The sequence below is a fragment of the Bufo gargarizans genome, chromosome 11 (genome assembly GCF_014858855.1).
Source record: "Bufo gargarizans isolate SCDJY-AF-19 chromosome 11, ASM1485885v1, whole genome shotgun sequence".
NCBI classification, from domain to species: Eukaryota; Metazoa; Chordata; class Amphibia; order Anura; family Bufonidae; genus Bufo; species Bufo gargarizans.
The window spans coordinates 66,443,575-66,463,655 of NC_058090.1; the positions used below are offsets into that span (position 1 = coordinate 66,443,575).

At 44.3% G+C, this 20,081-nt stretch overlaps 1 protein-coding gene across 1 annotated transcript in view; it reads right to left on the reverse strand.

Annotated features, from left to right (window-relative positions):
- The window catches only part of COCH (cochlin), a 147,585-nt gene that overhangs the window by 52,186 nt on the left and 75,318 nt on the right, over positions 1-20,081 (reverse strand). Inside the window, exons 5-7 of the mRNA XM_044271268.1 lie at positions 10,049-10,205; positions 8,548-8,681; positions 3,594-3,660 (exon numbers count right to left, since the gene is read on the reverse strand). Of these exons, the coding sequence (XP_044127203.1) occupies positions 3,594-3,660; positions 8,548-8,681; positions 10,049-10,205 (358 nt within the window). The remainder of the gene's footprint in view (positions 1-3,593; positions 3,661-8,547; positions 8,682-10,048; positions 10,206-20,081) is intronic.

Genomic DNA, 20,081 nt, shown 5'->3' on the forward strand with positions numbered 1-20,081 from the left:
ACCAGGATAGACAATCGGGAAGTGTCTGTAATGTAGCCGGCTAACTACATCAGGGACTTGGGGCATGGACCCTCCTGTTCCGAAATTATCTCTTCCTGGAATTTTAGGAAGGATCCCGTTCTCCCAGCCTTACTGTAGAGAACAAAACTATTATAGACAGCCAATTGAATTAAATAAACAGACACCTTCTTATACCAGCGTCTGGTGCGGCGGGACACTAAATAGGGAGCCAACATCTGGTCATTGAAGTCCACCCCTCCCTAGTCATGGACACAGAGGGTTTCTCAATGACTCCAGTTGCCCTTTCAATTTGTACTGTCGTGTCTGCATTAAAGGTGGACAGAAGGTAAACGTCCCTCTTGTTCCTCCACTTCACCGCGAGCAGTTCTTGGTCACACAAGGCAGCCCTCTCCCCCATGCAAGTCGGGTCTTAACGAGCCGTTGGGGGAAGCCCCGGCAACTAGGTCGCGCGGTGCCACAGCATTGAATTCCGACTAGATGTAAGTGCCGAAAGAGGGCCACGCTTGTGTAAAAATTGTCCATGTATAAGTGGTACCCCTTGTGGAGTAAGGGTGACACCAAGTCCCAGACAATCTTGCCACTGCTCCCCAGGTAGTCAGGGCATCCGACCAGCTCCAGTTTTGAGTATTTTCCCTCATAGACCCTAAAACGATATGTATAGCCTGTGGCCCTTTCACAGAGCTTATACAGTTTGACCCCCATACTGGGCGCGCTTGCTGGGGATGTACTGTTTGATGCCAAGGCGCCCGGTAAAATATACAAGGGACTCGTCTATGCAGATGTTCTGATTGGGGGTATACGCATCTGCAAACCTGGATGACAAATGGTCTATAAGGGGCTGAATTTTGTGGAGCCGGTCATAAGCAGGGTGGCCTCTTGGATGACAGGTTTTATTGTCAGTGAAATGCATAAAGTGCATGATGACCTCAAAACGTGCCCTGGACATAGCAGCAGAGAACATGGGCATGTAATGTATTGGGTCCTTTAGACCAATAGGACCGCAATACATTTTTTTTTGTTAGACCCATGCTGAAGATAAGGCCCAAAAATATTTTAAATTCGGAAACTGTGACTGGTTTCCAGCGGAAAGGCTGGGCATAGAAGCTTTCCGGATTGGAGGTTATATACTGTGAAGCGTAGCGTTTGGTTTCTGCCACAACTAAGTCATAGAGATCCGCGGTGAAGAACAGCTAAAAAAACTCGAGGGCTGATCCTAAATGAGCTGTCTCCATACGAACTCCAGACTGGGCGGTGAAAGGGGACAATACGGGTGCGGCGGAAGCAGGGGAGTTTGGGTTTGCCAGCACCTCTGGGAGACTAAGGGCTCTACAGGCCTGTGAACGCGGTGGCTGCAACAGGGGAGTTACTGCACGTGCCACTGTACCAGCTTGAACTGCCCTTCTGGTGCTCGCCACTTCACCAGGGAATACGGCAGTGCTGGTAGAAGGTCCAGGATGTGCTGCGCTGCTGGTGTATGCCGCACCATAAACAAGATCAGTGCTAGTACCACTCTGCTGCAAATGAGGCTCATCATGTGGGGTATGCAATACCCTGACATGGGATTGGGTACCGCCTGACCGTAGCAGGGACCTCAACCTTGTCATCTTCACTAGCAGTTAGAGTGCCACTGCTGTCTACAGGTTCATATTCTAAACCACTGGATTCAGCAGGTGAGGCGTCCCCATTGCTTTCATCCATGACTGCCAGAATCCTGTAGGCCTCTTCAGCGGAATACCCCTTTGACATTTTGGGCTGACTAAATTTAGGGGATATGCCTCTGAGACTACCCAGGAAAAAGAGCAAACCTGCCTAGTAAAAAGGAGTGCTTGCGAAGTAAAGCTGCAATCGCTAATAAAGATCCAGAAAGCTCAAAAGTGAGCTTTATAGCGGCGCAGCGATTTTACGGTGTTTTTGCAGTGATCAGAATTTTTTTTTTCGGTCACTGCGGTGGTGCGGACTGAACGTAAGTGTGCGCACAAGATCAGGCCTGATCGGGCGAACACTGCGTTTTTTGTAGAGCCTAAGGTGACCCTAATGTACTTATATAGATCTGATTGCGATCAGTCTTGATCACTTACAGATACCATATAGTACTAATGCTAATTAGCGACAGTGATGACGCTAATCAGCGACTGCGGTGCGGTGGGCTGGGCGCTAACTACCTAACAAGTAGCTAAGTTACTGGCGGTGATAAGGGACCCTTACAGGGGGGTGATCAATGACAGGGGGGTGATCAGGGAGTCTATATAGGGTGATCAGGGGTTATTAAGGGGTTAATAAGTGACAGGGGGGGTAGTGTATGTGTGGTGATTGGTGCTACTTACAGAGCTGCCTGTGTCCTCTGGTGGTCGATCCAAGCAAAAGGGACCACCAGAGGAGCAGGTAGCAGGTATATGAGATGCTATTTACAAAATAGCGTCTGATATACCTCTTTGATTGACTGGCAGGCTGTAGATTTTTAAAATAACCAATAAGCAGCGATGGCAGGCTGTAGTTCAACATGTGAACGGCGCAATCCTGTGAACGCGTGCTCCTGTGAGCACGCGTTCACAGGAAATCTCGGGTCTCATGAGATGATGCCAATAGGCGTTGCTGAGACCCGAGAGCGCCGCGGTCCTGAAGCCTTTCGGTGTTAGTGTGACGGCAAGAGGTTAAGGACAATTACTACTTCTCTTTTTTTGTATTCACTCCTGGTTCTGGCTTCAAAAACTAAATAGAAAAACCTGAACGTGTGGTGTCCCCCTGAGGTGCATAAAAAAAAAAAACATTTAAAAAAGCATGCAGTTTTTGCAACAACATATCTGTGTTTTTGCTGCGTCATCCAACACAGGAAAAACACACAATGAACTGTCAAATCTAACCTTATTTTGTAATTAATGTAATTCAGCTTTGTGATTTGCTTTTTTCCCTTTGCTTAAAGAAAACGCACCATAAACGCAGCACATGGATTTTTAGTGAGTTGTTTTGCTGTGCCAAAATTGCAGCAGGTTGTGCTAGCTAATAAGTACATCTCTTAAAACGGTTTTACAGGATTATTTTTCTGATTACATCATCAGTATCTGATCGGTGGGGGTCCAACACCTGGGACCCCCACTGATTAGCTGTTTTTAGAAGGCAGTGGTAATCCTGTGAGCGCCGCTGCCTTCTCGCAGCTTATCAAGCACAGTGCCGTACATTGTATAGCGACTGTGCCTTGTTTTGCACTCAGCCCCAATCACATCAACATGTTGTTACAGGAGCATCAGTGCCTTCTGACAGCTGATCGACAGGGGTCTCGGGTTTCGAACCCCCACCGATCAGATACTGATGACCTATATTGAGGATAAGTCAGCAATAAGAAAATCTTGGAAGACCCCTTTAGGTCTTTGTATTGAGCCTTCGTCAAATAGATTTGTCCCATTAGATGATACCTCTGGCAGTGGGGTATCACTTAGCACATTATATAATTTGGCATGTAGAAATTCTACATGTCTGGTCCTCATTTTTCTGACATCAGCAGTCTGGAAATATTTTGGGGGCCACCTATACACATTAGATTTGTCAAGCATGGTGGATGTGCAGATACTTATTACTCACATGCAGCAGATGTCTTAGTAGATACAGGTTTTCCAGAGACCTCCATCCCTCGAGTCTTATGTTCTAAATAAAATGAAAAAATAAAATAAAAAATAGACATACACAGCATATATGGTAAGATGTTCTCACCTCTTCTGAATAACTCATTGAAACCTACTTGGGATTTTAACTTGTTATTGTATATGTGGACCAAAGGCTTAATACCTTTTTTTTAGAAAATGCCAAAAGAGAAACATTTTTAAATTATGATTTTATTTTCCCCTCCACGTAAATTAAAACAAAACATCTCTTTGAGAGGCCAACCCCCATCTCTTTGAGAGGATCATTCTACAAAAAACTATTTGGTGGCAGAATGTATTCATTTTTTAAAAATATCCTATGCATATTGCCCCTTCTCTTTGAGAGATCCACAGCAGTAGAAGACTATGTACGCAGGAATTTAAGAAATGTATGTAGAAATTGATATCTAGGTGTTAGCATTCACGTTGTTAAAAAGGCATGGCCCTACACAGCACTGTGAAACAAAGTGAATGTGAATCCGCTGTGCCACTTGAACAGATTTGAATTGGTGCTACTCCTAAGGGTATTGTCTAATTAGCCTCTCTGGTCTTCACCCAGAGATCAGGTAAGGCTGTATTGGGTCAAATCTAGCAGAAATTGGTACACAGAACAGGCAAACAAGTGAATGTCACACTGTTGCATGAAACTAGCATACTAGAATCTATTGCTTCAGCACCTTCCCATAGGAAAAGGCGCCTTAAGAACCCCAGGGTAGCCAGCCATTGGCTGGTCAAGAGTAGGGTGCGCTAGCACCCTATTGATAATGAGAGGCATTGCTGGAAAGAAGCAGGTCTCAGCCTGTGTGAGAGGATAGAGTAATGAGAGAGGAATGCTGGTCGGACTGGACTGTCAGAGCTATGGACTGGGTGAGCAAGTTAACAGACGTGCCCACAAGTAGGAGAGGAGCATCAGTAGGCATGGACCACTGCCAGCCATAACAGTACCCAACTAGGTCAGTAATATCCAATTGGTGTTGGTCCGATACCCCAGCACCCCCACCAATCAGCTGTTCTCCGCAGTCTCTGCTGCTGGAACTAGCACGATGAGTGTAACAGGAAACACAACTCCATGAAAAGTGTAGTGGCCATGCTGGGTTACTGCTGTGCAGCTCCCTTTCACTTCAATGGAAGCTAAGCTGACGTAACACAACATAGCCACTACACTTTGAATGGACCTGTCTGCTTCCTGCTCCATTGAAGAGCTAGTTCCTGCAACGAAGGCTGCAGGGAACATCTGATTGGTGGTGTGTGAAATGTCTGGCTATCACCGTTTAGATGTTAATGACCTTTCCTGAGGATAGATTATTAATATCAGGAGCCTGGAAAACCCCTTTAAGTATTAAAGATTTGAGGTTAGATAGGAGTTAGGGATATAGAGAGATGGTGGTAGTCACAGCCTATAACAGGATTGATTGGTTTAAATATGTCCACCCCTCCCTTTCTGGGCCCATTGAATTGAGTGTACCTTTCAAGCAAATATTCTTAGACAATCAGACCTTCTACCCAGGAGAGAAGTGCAGCGGCACCTTGAGTCTCCTGTCTGCAGACTTTTTCATACAAACTGATGCTTTTGCCAAGGCAGTTTTTGTACCTTGAATATCTGTAGGAAATCCCTGAAAGTGGCCTCTAGAGATCTTCAACTGGTACATGAGAAAAGATACCCAGTAGTCTTGACTAGAAGTAATAAAGTGACTTAGATCATTTTCCAGAATCAAATTAGTTTACTCCAGCTGATCATTGTACTGGGGGTGGTAGGCAAAGAAGTAGCCAATCTTAATGTCTGATAACCTGCAGAGAGACATCCCAAATATTGATGTGAATTGTACTCCTCCGTCAGAGACAATGTGTTGAGACAGGCTGGAAGATATGTTCGATGAACAAGTTGGCCAGCTGCCTGCAAAAGGAAGCTCAGATAGGGGCACAAAATGTGCCATCTTGGAAATACGATCTACTACCACCCATATGACTGTGCATTCTGAAAATGGCGGTAAATCAGTGATAAAATCCATCCGCATGTTGCCACAGAGCTTCTGGAGCAAGCAAAAGATGGAGTTATGTGATTTGTTCTAGGCACATGTAACACAGGAAGGCAACAAAGTCTTGGACATCTTAGGAAAGGGAAGGCAACTGGTAGTATCTGGAAATTAGGACTTCTATCTTACGAGAGTCAGGATGTCCTGCATTTATGTCTCTAGGTTAGATCTATCTTTTGGCCACAGGAACATATGTCTTCCCTACAAAAATGTCTTGGTTGATTAGGATAGGTGCCACTGAGATGATGTGCGCTTGTCTTATTGTAGTAACAGGAAGATCAAGCTGTTTGGAGAGGATCTTATAGCCTTTACCTTTAACATGTTTGTCTATAATTTTCTATCTAATCTCCTGAGAAAACTCTCGCCTTAGCTTTCGTTGGTCCATGTTCAGTGTAGTACACACCATGATATCAAACAGTACAGTGACTACTTTTCAAACTTTAAATGGGCAGACTGACTAATTACAAGTTTAAAGACACCAGTGATGCTAATTACAGGACACACCTTAGTTTAACATGTCCCTATGGTCAAATTATTTTCAATTTTTTTCTAGAGACACCATCATTTTTTTGTCCAGGACAGTTTAATTAGTTTATTTTTTTTAAATAATTCAGTTGAATCCCAGTTTAATCTGAAATTATATAACTCAGGAAGGGTAGGGAGATTTTCTTCATGAAGTCATTTTTTGAACTTGGTGTACAGTTTTTTCTCCTGCAGATGCTAGAGGACAATGTCTCCAGTGCAATGTCAGGTCAGAAGAGAAGACTACGATGTCATCCAGATAGACCACAATGCAGACGCAAGGAAGACAATGGAAGACATCCTTTGAAAATGCTTGAAAAACTGCAAGAGTGTTAGAGGCCGAAATGCGTGACATGGTACTTCCCCTTGTCACCCTCGCATATACCAATCAAGTTGTAAGCCCTCAGATATTGAACTTAATGAACAACCTGACTCTATGAAGCCAATCAAAGAGCTCAAGGATTAGGGGCAAAGGGTATTTGTTCTTCATCTTGATCTTGTTCAGACCACAGTATTCTATACACAGTCCTCCGTCTGGAGGAAGAAAATGGCCCCAGCTGGAGAGGAGGACTTCCAGATGTATCTTCTCTCAAGGTTCTTCTTAATATAGACTCACATAGCCTGGTACAAAGCAGAAGGGCAATGGGACAGTTGTAGGGCCAATGCTTGAGGTAGTGTCTTGGCTTCTTTCTAGTTAAACATATTGGCAAAACTGACATAAGACAGAGGCAGATTCTGTGGAACCTGTGGACCCTGGACAAGCAGAACAGAAGCTAGACAGTAGGAATGGAGATGGAGCCACTGCAATCTCAGCAATAATGTGTTAATAGACACAGGAAGAACATAGGAGATCTTCTCCGAACATTGAATACCTACTTGGAGGTCCATGGACACAGTGGCATATTGTATTGGTTCCGGAAGCAGTAGTCCATTGACCGAGGGCACAATCAAAGATTTCCAAATGCACCTTAGGGATGCGGCATTGGGTCACCAAGACCTGATGCAGGAAGTTCAGGGATCAGCTGTGGCACTTAAAAAGATTTGACTTGAGGCAACTCCTAAGGTTTCTATCTAAGTAACCCCCTGGTCTTCAACCTTTAACCTCTGTACAGGGATCTGGACTCTGCTGCAGGGAGTCTATCAGGCCGCTCACTTTGTTCAGGTGAATGCTGACCCACAGGGTCAAGCCACTGATGTTGATCACCAAGGGATCAGGCAAAACTGTAGTCAGAGGCAGGAAGAGTATGTGCAATTTGATAAACAGTCAAAGGTCAGGGTGGGCAGCCCAAGGTCCGTATGGAGATCAGGTTGGGGTCTGGTCAGGCAGTTGAGGGTCAAATTTAGTCAGGCAGAAGTTAGTACATGTAAAATGCAAGCAAACTTACAGCACACCTTTGTAGGAAACTAGCATACTAGATTATATTGCTCAGGCACCTTCCCATAGGAAAAGGTGCCTTAAGCACCCTATAGTAGTAGGCACCAATTGGTTGGGGAAGATTAGGTTGTGCAAGCGTTGGTGCTTTAAGAACCATAAAGAGTGTGCCCTATTGACAGTGAGAGGCATTGTGGGCAGAAAGCAGGCCTGAGCCTGCATGGGAGGACTTCATTACTCAGGCAGGGAAAGGGGGATGCTGGTGGGAGCAGACCCCCACAGTCCTGGGTCTATGGAGCAGGTGAGAAAGGCAGCAGCTGTGCCTACCAGCAGGAAAGGAGCGATGGTAAGCACAGGTCACTGCCAAAACTTGATTGAACAGTGTTAGAGTATGCTCAGACACACCTTCAAGTGGTGATCTCCAGTTATCAGTTTATGAATACATTTCTTGGAGGAATAACAGATGAAATGATACAATGATGAACTCTAAGAATAGATACTCCAGATTTGTTATGCCATGTGGAATACTTACTAATACCAACAGGAGAGCAGATTGTGGGAAGGTGTATACTGAGACTAAAATATTGAAGCAAGTATATAAATGCAGTTGAAGGCATTGTATTACTTACAGAATAACTGCATTTAAAAAAAAAATGTCAGAGGAGTAAGAAATGCGCAGAGCACTAGCTCCAGACCGTCTTCAGCAGGGAGGAGAGACAGGGCTCTATCAGAGCGCTTCTAACACCTTGTTTCAGCACTCGGACTACCATCAATGAAAACCTTTGATTGGAGGGGGTTTTTTAAGTACAGGTACACTTTAACACTTACTAATGTATATTCTTAATTTGTGTTCATCATACATTTTCATTATAGTCATAAGATATTAAACATTCTTCAGAGTTAAAGAATTGTGTGGCTTATTGATGCATTCAATAACAAGTATGTTACAAATTAATGTACTTACTGGATACAGAGAAGGAGGTAGACCATTTGCTGAGTGGCTGGGACTGCACTCCATTAGCATAGACTGCGAGATAATTTTGTCGTCCAGGAAGCCTACGTAGTGACACTGGTCCGCCATTGTTGGCTATTACCCCCCTTGCAAAAGAAAAATGGAATGAAAATGTGCACCAGTTTAGGCAGAATCCGGCAGAATCCTGTCGCACATTCCACCATAGCTTGCTCTGTCCTGACATGAGGCTATCATGCACGGTTATCTCTAATCTGATTGGGTCAGTGCTCTACACCATAAGCATCTGATTGGCTTTGTGTTTGTGTCTTTATGTACAAAACACTGAGAAAGGAGAAACCTGGACTCTAACGTACACCAACTCTGTGTGTGCTTATTGTCCCCCGTGTGTGCTTTATTAGAGGAGGCTATGAACACTCAAAGAGCCCACTAGAGTAACCTGCAGTGTAAAGTAGTTCTGCTTCCTTCTCTGAAGACAGAAAATACCCAGTCAAAGATCACTGCAGAAAGAAAGAAGCAATGAAGTTGGACATTTGGCATCTGGATTGGCCACTGGTAATGACAAAGTCTAATGACAAGAGTTGTAGGAGTATTACAGATAATCACAAAGTGAAGTTAAGGTGTGCTTGAATGGACAGATAAAAATCTGAACAAGTTAAGTAATTTGAATATAAAGGACGATATGGTGCCTAAGAACAAGTCAAGTATCAAATCTGGGTGCCAGAACAAGGATAGACGACCTTTAATCAGGAAGTATATACCACATAGTAGCCAAGGATCAATAACTTAAACCTCCTGGGCTAGAAATACAATATGTAACATGACCCCTTAAATATCACTTGACATATATATCACTGACTGCAATCTCTGCACCCTCTCTAATTAGGCCTCATATAAAGTCACTTGCTATTTAGACCTACTGAATATGTCCGAGAATCTAGAGAGTACTCTGGAATGGATACTTTCTCCTCTCTACTTAAATCTTGATCTTACAACAAAAAAATCTGGGTTTAAATTGCTACTGGCTCTTCATTGTTAGGGGTTGGCCTACATTACATGTGATAAATCTATCACCGCTGGGAGTCGGATCATTGGGACTCCCACCAATCAGAGTGGTAGTGGTAGTGCATGACGACCGCACCATTCACCTCCATGGGACTGACGCAGATAGCAGAATGCTGAACTCAGCAGTTCTATTTGCATGCCCACTACTGTTTACACAGGGGACTCAAGGACCCCCGTTTTTGTGATCAGTGGGGTTCCAACAGTTTGAGCCCCAGTGATCATATATTTTCCTTTGGATTGATGATGCATGTTGTTTCTGGACCATTCCTTTGAAACAACACCACAATAATGGGGGCTGTGTAGTTACAGGTTAGCTTGTTTAATATGCTAATATGCTGAAATAGTGCCAGATGAAGCTTCATTGAAAACAAACCAGAAAAAAAAAAAATTCAGTTGACTTAAAATGAAATGGGTGATATATCAGACATACCGGTGAATTGCTGCACCACATATGCTGGATATTCCTGCATAGCTTACATCTCCATATACAGAGAGTTGCTGCTCGGTGCACCCTGGGGGACAGAGAACTTGGACGGACTCTCTTTTCAAATCCATTCCTCTCATGGAGCAGGTTACAGGCACCGGAGCTGCAGGGGAGATAGAATTGTTATAAACTTAATAGATAAGTACACCGTACAATAATTTTACTACATTCACATGTTATCAAGTGACATTAACATTGCAAATGTCACACTGACTCTCCAGTCAACTGATTATAGTGAATGAAGTCGCAAAAGAATCCAGCGATTTGGATTTCTAGACTGTTTTGTCACATTTGGGGCACCTTGCAAGTCACGATGCGACCATAATCACTATCTTTATGTACAAAGTAGTAGTTCGACATTGCATTCTTTTGTGATGTGACTACAAGCTGCAATGTAGACCAAGCCATTGACAGAGCCGGGAGCAGCTGTAGAGAGCAGCTTTCACTTAGGAGGGCCCAGCACAACTAGACCTATACACTCTCCTGAAGAATTATTAGGAACACCATACTAATATAGTGTTGGACCCCCTTTTGCCTTCAGAACTGCCTTAATTCTACGTGGCATTGATTCAACAAGGTGCTGATAGCATTCTTTAGAAATGTTGGCCCATATTGCTAGGATAGCATCTTGCAGTTGATGGAGATTTGAGGGATGCACATCCAGGGCACGAAGCTCCCGTTTCACCACATCCCAAAGATGATTTATTGGGTTGAGATCTGGTGACTGTGGGGGCCATTTTAGTACAGTGAACTCATTGTCATGTTCAAGAAACCAATTTGAAATGATTCGAGCTTTGTGACATGGTGCATTATCCTGCTGGAAGTAGCCATCAGAGGATGGGTACATGGTGGTCATGAAGAGATGGACATGGTCAGAAACAATGCTCAGGTAGCCCGTGGCATTTAAAAGATGGCCAATTGGCACTAAGGGGCCTAAAGTGTGCCCAGAAAACATCCCCCACACCATAACACCACCACCACCAGCCTGCACAGTGGTAACAAGGCATGATGGATACATGTTCTCATTCTGTTTACGCCAAATTCAGACTCTACCATTTGAATGTCTCAACAGAAATCGAGACTCATCAGACCAGGCAACATTTTTACAGTCTTCAACAGTCCAATTTTGGTGAGCTTGTGCAAATTGTAGCCTCTTTTTCCTATTTGTAGTGGAGATGAGTGGTACCCGGTGGGGTCCTCTGCTGTTGTAGCCCACCTTTCTTTCCCATTCTGACATTCAGTTTGGAGTTCAGGAGATTGTCTTGACCAGGACCACAACCCTACATGCATTGAAGCAACTGCCATGTGATTGGTTGACTAGATAATCGCATTAATGAGAAATAGAACAGGTGTTCCTAATAATTCTTTAGGTGAGTGTACAATTGACTATTTAAATGGACGCCATGTAACTCAACACTTCATCTATGTGTTATCAACTGACGGCTGATTGCAAGTGGTTCCTCAGAGAAAGGGTTGTCCAGATGGGACTGAGTATGGGAACCCTTATGTCACATGCTGAACATACACCACTGATACATAGAACACATATAGCGCACACCAATCACACATAGGAAACACGCAATGCACACACCAAGACATTTATGCCTAACCCTATTAAGTGTAGCACACCTAAAGGGGTTAAAGGGGTTGTCTCACATCAGCAATTTGCATTTATCATGTAGAGAAGGTTAATACAAGGCATTTACTACAATGTATTGTGATTGTCCATATTGCCTCTTTTCCGTCACATTATACACAGCACGTATCCGTGGTTATTACCACCATGTAATCCAGCAGCGGTGGCCGCACTTGCACACTATAGGTAAAGGTGTTCCCCTATGCGCACTTCCAGCCTTTTCCTATAGTGTGTAAGCACGGCCACCACTGCTGGATTACACGGTGGTAATAACCACGGATACGTGCTGTGTATAATGTGATGGAAAGAAGGCAATATGGACAATCACAATACATTAGTAAGTGCCTTGTATTAACTGCATGATAAATGCCATTTACTTAAGTTAGACAACCCCTTTAACCCCTTGAAGCATAAATGTCTGGCATGAAATTTACAAAATCTTAACCTCCTCAGATTGCACATGAGCTACAGTATATTTGAAAGGGTTGTCCTACCATAATGACCTATTGCCTTTCTACAGGATAGGTGATAAATATCAGATTGCTGGGGTCTGACTGCTGGAGCACCCACTGATCATTAAAAAAAGGTCCTGAGACATTTAATTAAATTACCACCAATCTATGTATACAAGGGTCTTAAGACCACGTTCCAGTGATCATGAGGGTCCCAGCAGTCAGACCCCCACCAATCAGACACTTATCACCTGTCGTGTCATAGCTGTTGGACCTTTTTACATTCCCTATCCTTAAAGGTTTTCTTTGGGTGTAAAAAAAAATGTTAAATTAAAAAAAAAAATCTGGCCCAAAATATGTGTAAAACTAAAATAGAAATGCTCGCCTGTTAACGGGCCTGTTTCCAATTTTCTAGTTATCCTGTATCCACAGGATCGGGGATGAATGATAACTCATCCCTGTTCTTGATTAAGTGGCAGGTCGAGCATATGCCCTGCCTCTCCATCCATTCTCTATGGGGTCACCAGAGATGGCGGAGTACAGCACTGGCTATTTCCAGTGGTCCCAAAGAGAATGACAACCCCTTTAAATCCTCCACCACCAGTATCTCTTTACATGGCAGCAGTGATGCCTGTAAATACAGAATATTATCACTACCGCCATGTAAACCATACATGTCAATACTGGAGAATGTGACGCACTCTGCAGAATTTTTCAGTCACAAGTCCAACCCTGTTTGCAGGTTATAACCTTTAACAAAGCCCAAGCAAAGGTGCTAGAGGAGCAACGTGAGAAAAGGGCACAAGCAGAGGGTCATAACTGAAACAGGGGCCTTAGGTCATCTGAGGCAGGATAATAGTGGGGATCCTGGAGCAGAGGTAACTGGAGAAGAGGCAATATTAGCAGTGCATTTAGAGTGGAGGCATCTGGAGTTGTGGCACTAATGGGGGTGCACCTTAAGCAGAGGCATTAGGGTTGCCTGAGGCAAGGTAATTGTGGTGATCCTGGAGCAGAGGTATTAGGGGGGCAACTGGAGAAGAGGCAATATTAGGGGTGCATTTAGAGTAGGGGCATTGGGGGGTATCTGGAGCTGTGGCACTAATGAGGATGTACCAAAGCAGATGAATTGGGAGAACCTAGGGCAGAGTATCCCCAATGCCACTCTGAACTCTGCAGAGAGCAGTACACATTCATAGATCTGAGTATGCTATAAACAAACCCCCTATTTCCCCCCTTACAGTCTCCTACAGCTCTGTACTGTCACACACCTGAGAAATCAGCACCGCAGAGGAGAACTTCTCTCCAGCAGCCAGAGTTTTCTGACAGCAGGGAGGGCAGGAGAATGGCCAGACATGTTCTCTCCTCCTTCACTGCCTACAGCTGGGAAGTTTAGAAGATACTGCTGGGCCTCCTGTACAATTTATACAAGTAGGAGGCTGCATCGCTGTTCGATACTGCCACCTAGTGGCTACAATAATAATCTCTCCTGAGAAACGAGAAATAATTACTCCTCCGTCTTATCTCTGGGGGCAGGAGACTGGGGGCCTACTGAGGAATCCCCCGCCTCCCCGGTGGGCCAATCTGAGCCTGCTTTTAACCGTTTTTGAACTATTAGTGAAAAGTTATCCAGAATCCATATTGTTCATGTTCAAAGGTGAGCATATTCTTAAAAGGGCTATGCACATCTAAAGTGAATATGAATATGATATGGCAAATCATATGAATCATGCCTGTCTGAGAATAATTCCATATATTTGTAAGCTATTCAATGTAAATGTACTGTAAATGAAACACTCAAGTCTTCAGTCTTCCACTTTATATGTACTGTATTTAACCACAAATAGTCACAAACTACACAGGTAACAAGTAATGCAAGAGAAAGCATGGCTTACACCTCCATCATGGCAGTCTGGACCCTGAAATGTCTATATCATATTAAAGGGGTTTTCCGACTCCATCCAAACTTGCATTTAAAATAAAGAAACCCACTCACATCTTCACTGCATTGAGGGTCCTATCCTCGCTGCGTTTGGCCCCATGTAGACTAGAAGTGTGATGTCCCGTACTGCTGCAACAATTCACGGGCCTCAGCATTGATGTGTTCCCGAGCAGCACATGACCACTGTGCCTGTGCATATGGGCAGTACCACATAGCATTCAGGTAAATAGTTTTATATATTTTATTTTTATTTCATGCAGTATCCAGATAAGTCAGGGAAGCCCACAGATGTTTGCGGATTTTAGCTAAATAAAAAGCTTACATAACTCTAGTAACCAGTGTCAGACAGCGGCTGCCAAGGCCAATAGGATTATAGGTTGTATCAAAAGTGGCATAGATGCCCGTGATGAGAACACCATTCTAAAGTCTTACTAATCACTAGTCAGACCACACATGGAGTACTGTGTACAGTTCTGGGCTCCTGTGAACAAGGCAGAGCTGGAGAGGGTTCAGAGGAGGGCAACTAAAGTAATAACTGGAATGGGTGGACTACAGTACCCTGAAAGATTATCAACATTAGGGTTATTTAGGCTACTTTCACACTAGCGTTCGGGTGTCCGCTTGCGAGCTCCGTTTGAAGGGGCTCACAAGCGGCCCCGAACGGATCCGTCCAGCCCTAATGCATTCTGAGTGGATGCGGATCCGCTCAGAATGCATCAGTCTGGCACCGTTTGTCCTCCGCTCCGCTCAGCAGGCGGACACCTGAACGCTGCTTGCAGCGTTCGGGTGTCCGCCTGGCCGTGCAGAGGCGTGCGGATCCGTCCAGACTTACAATGTAAGTCAATGGGGACGGATCCGTTTGAAGATGACGCACTATGGCTCAATCTTCAAACGATCCGTCCCCCATTGACTTTCAATGTAAAGTCTGGACGGATCCGTCTGAGGCTACTTTCACACTTAGAATTTTTTTTTACAATATAATGCAGACGGATCCGTTCTGAACGGAGCCACCGTCTGCATTATATGAGCGGATCCGTCTGAGACGGATCCGCTCTGAATGCAAGTGTGAAAGTAGCCTTAGTTTGGAAAAAAGACAACTGAGTGGAAATCGAGTTTCTATGTAAAAATAAAATAAAGGGGATGTCTCACTTCAGCAAATGAATCAAGCCAGCAAATAAGGCATTATGGACAATAATAATACATTAATAAGGTGTATTTGTATTTGCTGAAGTGAGGCAGTCCCTTTAAGGATCAGTACAGAGATCTATCCCATCAGCTATTTATCCCCAGGACTGTGACTGTGACGAGGGGACATCCTCTGCGTCTGGAGGAAAGAAGGTTTGTACACAAACATAGAAGAGGATTCTTTACGGTAAGAGCAGTGAGACTATGGAGCTCTCTGCCTGAGGAGGTGGTGATGGTGAGTACAATAAAGGAATTCAAGAGGGGCCTGGATGTATTTCTGGAGTGTAATAATATTACAGAATATAGCTACTAGAGAGGGGTCGTTTATCCAGAGAGTGGAATTGTCTTATTGGAGTCGGAAGGAATTTTCACCCTAAAATAAGGAAAATTGGCTTCTACCTCACAGTTTTTTTTTTGCCTTCTTCTGAATCAACTTTACAGGATCACAGGCTGAACTGGATGGACGTATCTCTTTTTTTAGCCTTATAAACTATATTCATAAGAGGGTGAAAGGGATGGAACTACCTTTCTGTGCGCCATACTAATTCGGAACGAGCATCGCAATGCCTGGCACATCGCGGTGTTCGGCCGAATACCGCGTGTGCTCGAGCGCTTTGCTCGAGTCTCCTCCCCGCACATTTGTTGGCTGCTACACAGCCAATAAACATGCAGGTAAGTACTGCCATTCACTGTACTGCCGTGGTGTAATGTTGGCTGCTGGCAATACAGTGGTTGGCTGGCCAGAACGCGTCATCGGGTGCTACAGTGGGATGCGAAAGTTTGGGCAACCTTGTTAATCGTCATTATTTTCCTGTATAAATCGTTGGTTGTTACGATAAAAAATGTCAGTTAAATATATCATATAGGAGACACACACAGTGATATTTGAGAAGTGAAATGAAGTTTATTGGATTTACAGAAAGTGTGCTATAATTGTTTAAACAAAATTAGGCAGGTGCATAAATTTGGGCACCATAAAAAAGAAATTAAATCAATATTTAGTAGATCCTCCTTTTGCAGAAATTACAGCCTCTAAACGCTTCCTGTAGCTTCCAATGAGAGTCTGGATTCTGGTTGAAGGTATTTTGGACCATTCCTCTTTACAAAACATCTTTAATTCATTCAGGTTTGACGGCTTCCGCGCATGGACAGCTCTCTTTAAGTCACACCACAGATTTTCAATTATATTCAGGTCTGGGGACTGAGATGGCCATTCCAGAACGTTGTACTTGTTCCTCTGCATAAATGCCTTAGTGGATTTTGAGCAGTGTTTAGGGTCGTTGTCTTGTTGAAAGATCCAGCCCCAGCGCAGCTTCAGATTTGTCACTGATTCCTGGACATTGGTCGCCAGAATCTGCTGATACTGAGTGGAATCCATGCGTCCCTCAACTTTGACAAGATTCCCAGTCCCTGCACTGGCCACACAGACCCACAGCATGATGGAACCACCACCATATTTTACTGTAGGTAGCAGGTGTTTTTCTTGGAATGCTGTGTTCTTTTTCCTCCATGCATAACGCCCCTTGTTATGGCCAAATAACTCAATTTTAGTTTCATCAGTCCACAGCACCTTATTCCAAAATGAAGCTGGCTTGTCCAAATGTGCCTTAGCCCACCTCAAGCGGCACTTTTTGTGCTGTGGGCGGAGAAAAGGCTTCCTCTGCATCCCTCTCGCATACAGCATCTCCTTGTGTAAAGTGCGCCGAATGGTTGAACGATGCACAGTGACTCCATCTGTAGCAAGATGATGTTGTAGGTCTTTGGTGCTGGTCTGTGGGTTGACTCTGACTGTTCTCACCATTCAACGCTTCTGTCTATCCGAGATTTGTCTTGGTCTGCCACTTCGAGCCTTAACTTGAACTGAGCCTGTGGTCTTCCATTTCCTCAATATGTTCCTAACTGTGGAGACAGACAGATGAAATCTCTGAGACAGCTTTCTGTATCCTTCCCCTAAACCATGATGGTGAACAATCTTTGTCTTCAGGTCATTTGATAGTTGTTTTGAGACCCCCATGTTGCTACTCTTCAGAGAAAATTAAAAGAGGAGGGAAACTTACAATTGACCCCCTTAAATACTCTTTCTCATAATTGGATTCACCTGTGTATGTAGGTCAGGGGTCGCTGAGCTTACCAAGCCAATTTGAGTTCCAATAATTAGTTCTAAAGGTTTTGGAATCAATAAAATGACAACAGTGCCCAAATTTATGCACCTGCCTAATTTTGTTTAAACAATTATAGCACACTTTCTGTAAATCCAATAAACTTCATTTCACTTCTCAAATATCACTGTGTGTGTCTCCTATATGATAGATTTAACTGACATGTTTTATCATAACAACCAACGATTTATACAGGAAAATCATGACGATTAACAAGGTTGCCCAAACTTTCGCATCCCACTGTATATAGCACCTGATTACTTGTGTTCGGCTCAGTATTATTCAGGGACAGCTGGAGAGCAGAATAGAGATATAATGGTGTAGGGATTGAAATAGCAATATTTTAGTTTTTCTACTTGTTATAGACCCAAAAGTCCTTTTAAGGACTATGGTTGAATCTGGCAGCAATATATATATTTTTAGCGCAACCTGCGCTAAATAGCTTACAATTGTTTGGCCGCTACAGACAGCAACATTATCTGCGCTACATCTCCTGTCTAACTTGTGCACAGCCCAAAAATATTAGATGACATCCAGTGTACTTTTTCCGTAGGCGGTGTCCGCTGTGGACAGTTACATTACCTGCGCTACATCTCCAGTATAACGTTTGCGTATCTGAAATATCAGTGACATTCAGTCTAATTTTGTTGCTGCTGGTGGCAGCGACATTACCTGCGCTACATCTCCAGTATAACGTTTGCCCATCCTAAATATCAGTGAAATTAATTCAGTGTAATTTTTTTTATTAGCCGCTGGTGACAGCAACATTACTTGCGCTGTACCTCCTGTATAATGTTTGTGCATCCTAAATATTAGTGACATTTATTCAGTGTAATTTTTTTATTAGGCGGTGGTGACAGCGGCATTACTTGCGCTATACCTCCTGTATAACTTTTGTGCAACCTAAATATCAGTGACAACAATTCAGTGTAATTTTTTATTAGGTGGTGGTGACAGCGACATTACTTGCTCTATACCTCCTGATTAACGTGTGCGCATCCTAAAAATATCTGTGACATTCTGTGTACTTTATTTGCGCATACACTTACAAAACTTGTGCTACTGTACATGTGACATGCTTGCAAGCATATATACCATTTAATATGCGCAAGGCGAGCAGTAAGGGACAGGGAGTGGCCATGCTGCTGATGGTGCACGCAAAGGCCGTGGCCCTGGGCGCGGTGAACCTGTGCCTTCTGCCAGAGCACAAGAAACACACTCATCCATGATACCTAGCTTCATGTCCCAGTTTGCAGGTCGGCGCAGGACACCCCACTCCAGTGCGACCAGGTGGTCGGTTGGATTGCAGCAGATAATGCTTCCAGTTGGTTAAGCACCACCCTGACTTCCACAAAGTCCTGTCTCGGTAGCCAAGAGTCTGGTAAACAAAATCCTCACCCTGATACTCCTTCCACCCACCATGGAGAGTCTTGGCAAACAAGTGATACCACACTCGGATATTCCGAGGAGCTGTTTTCGTCACCATTCCTTAATTTGGGCCTCTCACCGCCTGAAGAGGGACATGAGGAGATCTTGTGCCCTGATTTCCAAACTCTGGAGCATCCACAGTCATAAGAAGATGACTGTGGGGTACGGCAATTAGTGTTTCACAAGGTGGATGATGATGATGATGATGATGATGAGACACAGTTGCCAATAAGTCAACCGCAATTAGGCCTCATGCACACGACCGCTGTGTGCATCCGTGGCCGTTGTGCCGTTTTCCGTTTTTTTTCGCGGACCCATTGACTTTCAATGGGTCAGTGGAAAAATCGGAAAATGCACCGTTTTGCAGCCGAGGCTGTGATCCGTGTATCCTGTCCGTCAAAAAAATATGACCTGTCCTATTTTTTTGACGGACAACGGTTCACGGACCCATTCAAGTCAATGGGTCCGTGAAAGAACACGGATGCACACAAGATTGGCATCCGTGTCCGTGATCCGTGGCCGTAGGTTGCTTTCATACAGACAGATCTGAAGATCCGTCTGCATAAAAGCTTTTTCTGATCTAAGTTTTCACTTCGTGAAAACTCATTTCCGACAGTATATTCTAACACAGAAGCGTTCCCATGGTGATGGGGACGCTTCTAGTTAGAATACACTGCAAACTTTGTACAAGACTGCCCCCTGCTGCCTGGCACCACCCGATCTCTTACAGGGGGATATGATAGCACAATTAACCCCTTCAGGTGCGGCACCTAAAGGGGTTAATTGTACTATCATATTCCCCTGTAAGAGATCAGGGCTGCCAGGCAGCAGGGGGCAGACCCCCCCCCTCCCCAGTTTGAATATCGTTGGTGGCACAGTGTGCGCCCACCATCGCCCCCCCGCCCTTCCCTCCCTCTATTGTAATAAATCGTTGGTGGCACAGTGTGCGCCCACCATCGCCCCCCCTTCCTCCCTCTATAGTTAAAAATCGTTGGTGGCACAGTGTGCGCCCACCATCGGCCCCCCCTCTCTCTATAGTAGTAACAACCATTGGTGGCAGTGTGCGGCCTCCCATTCCCCCCCCCCCATCATTGGTGGCAGCGGAGTTCCGATCGGAGTCCCAGTTTAATCGCTGGGGCTCCGATCGGTAACCATGGCAACCAGGAAGCTACTGCAGCCC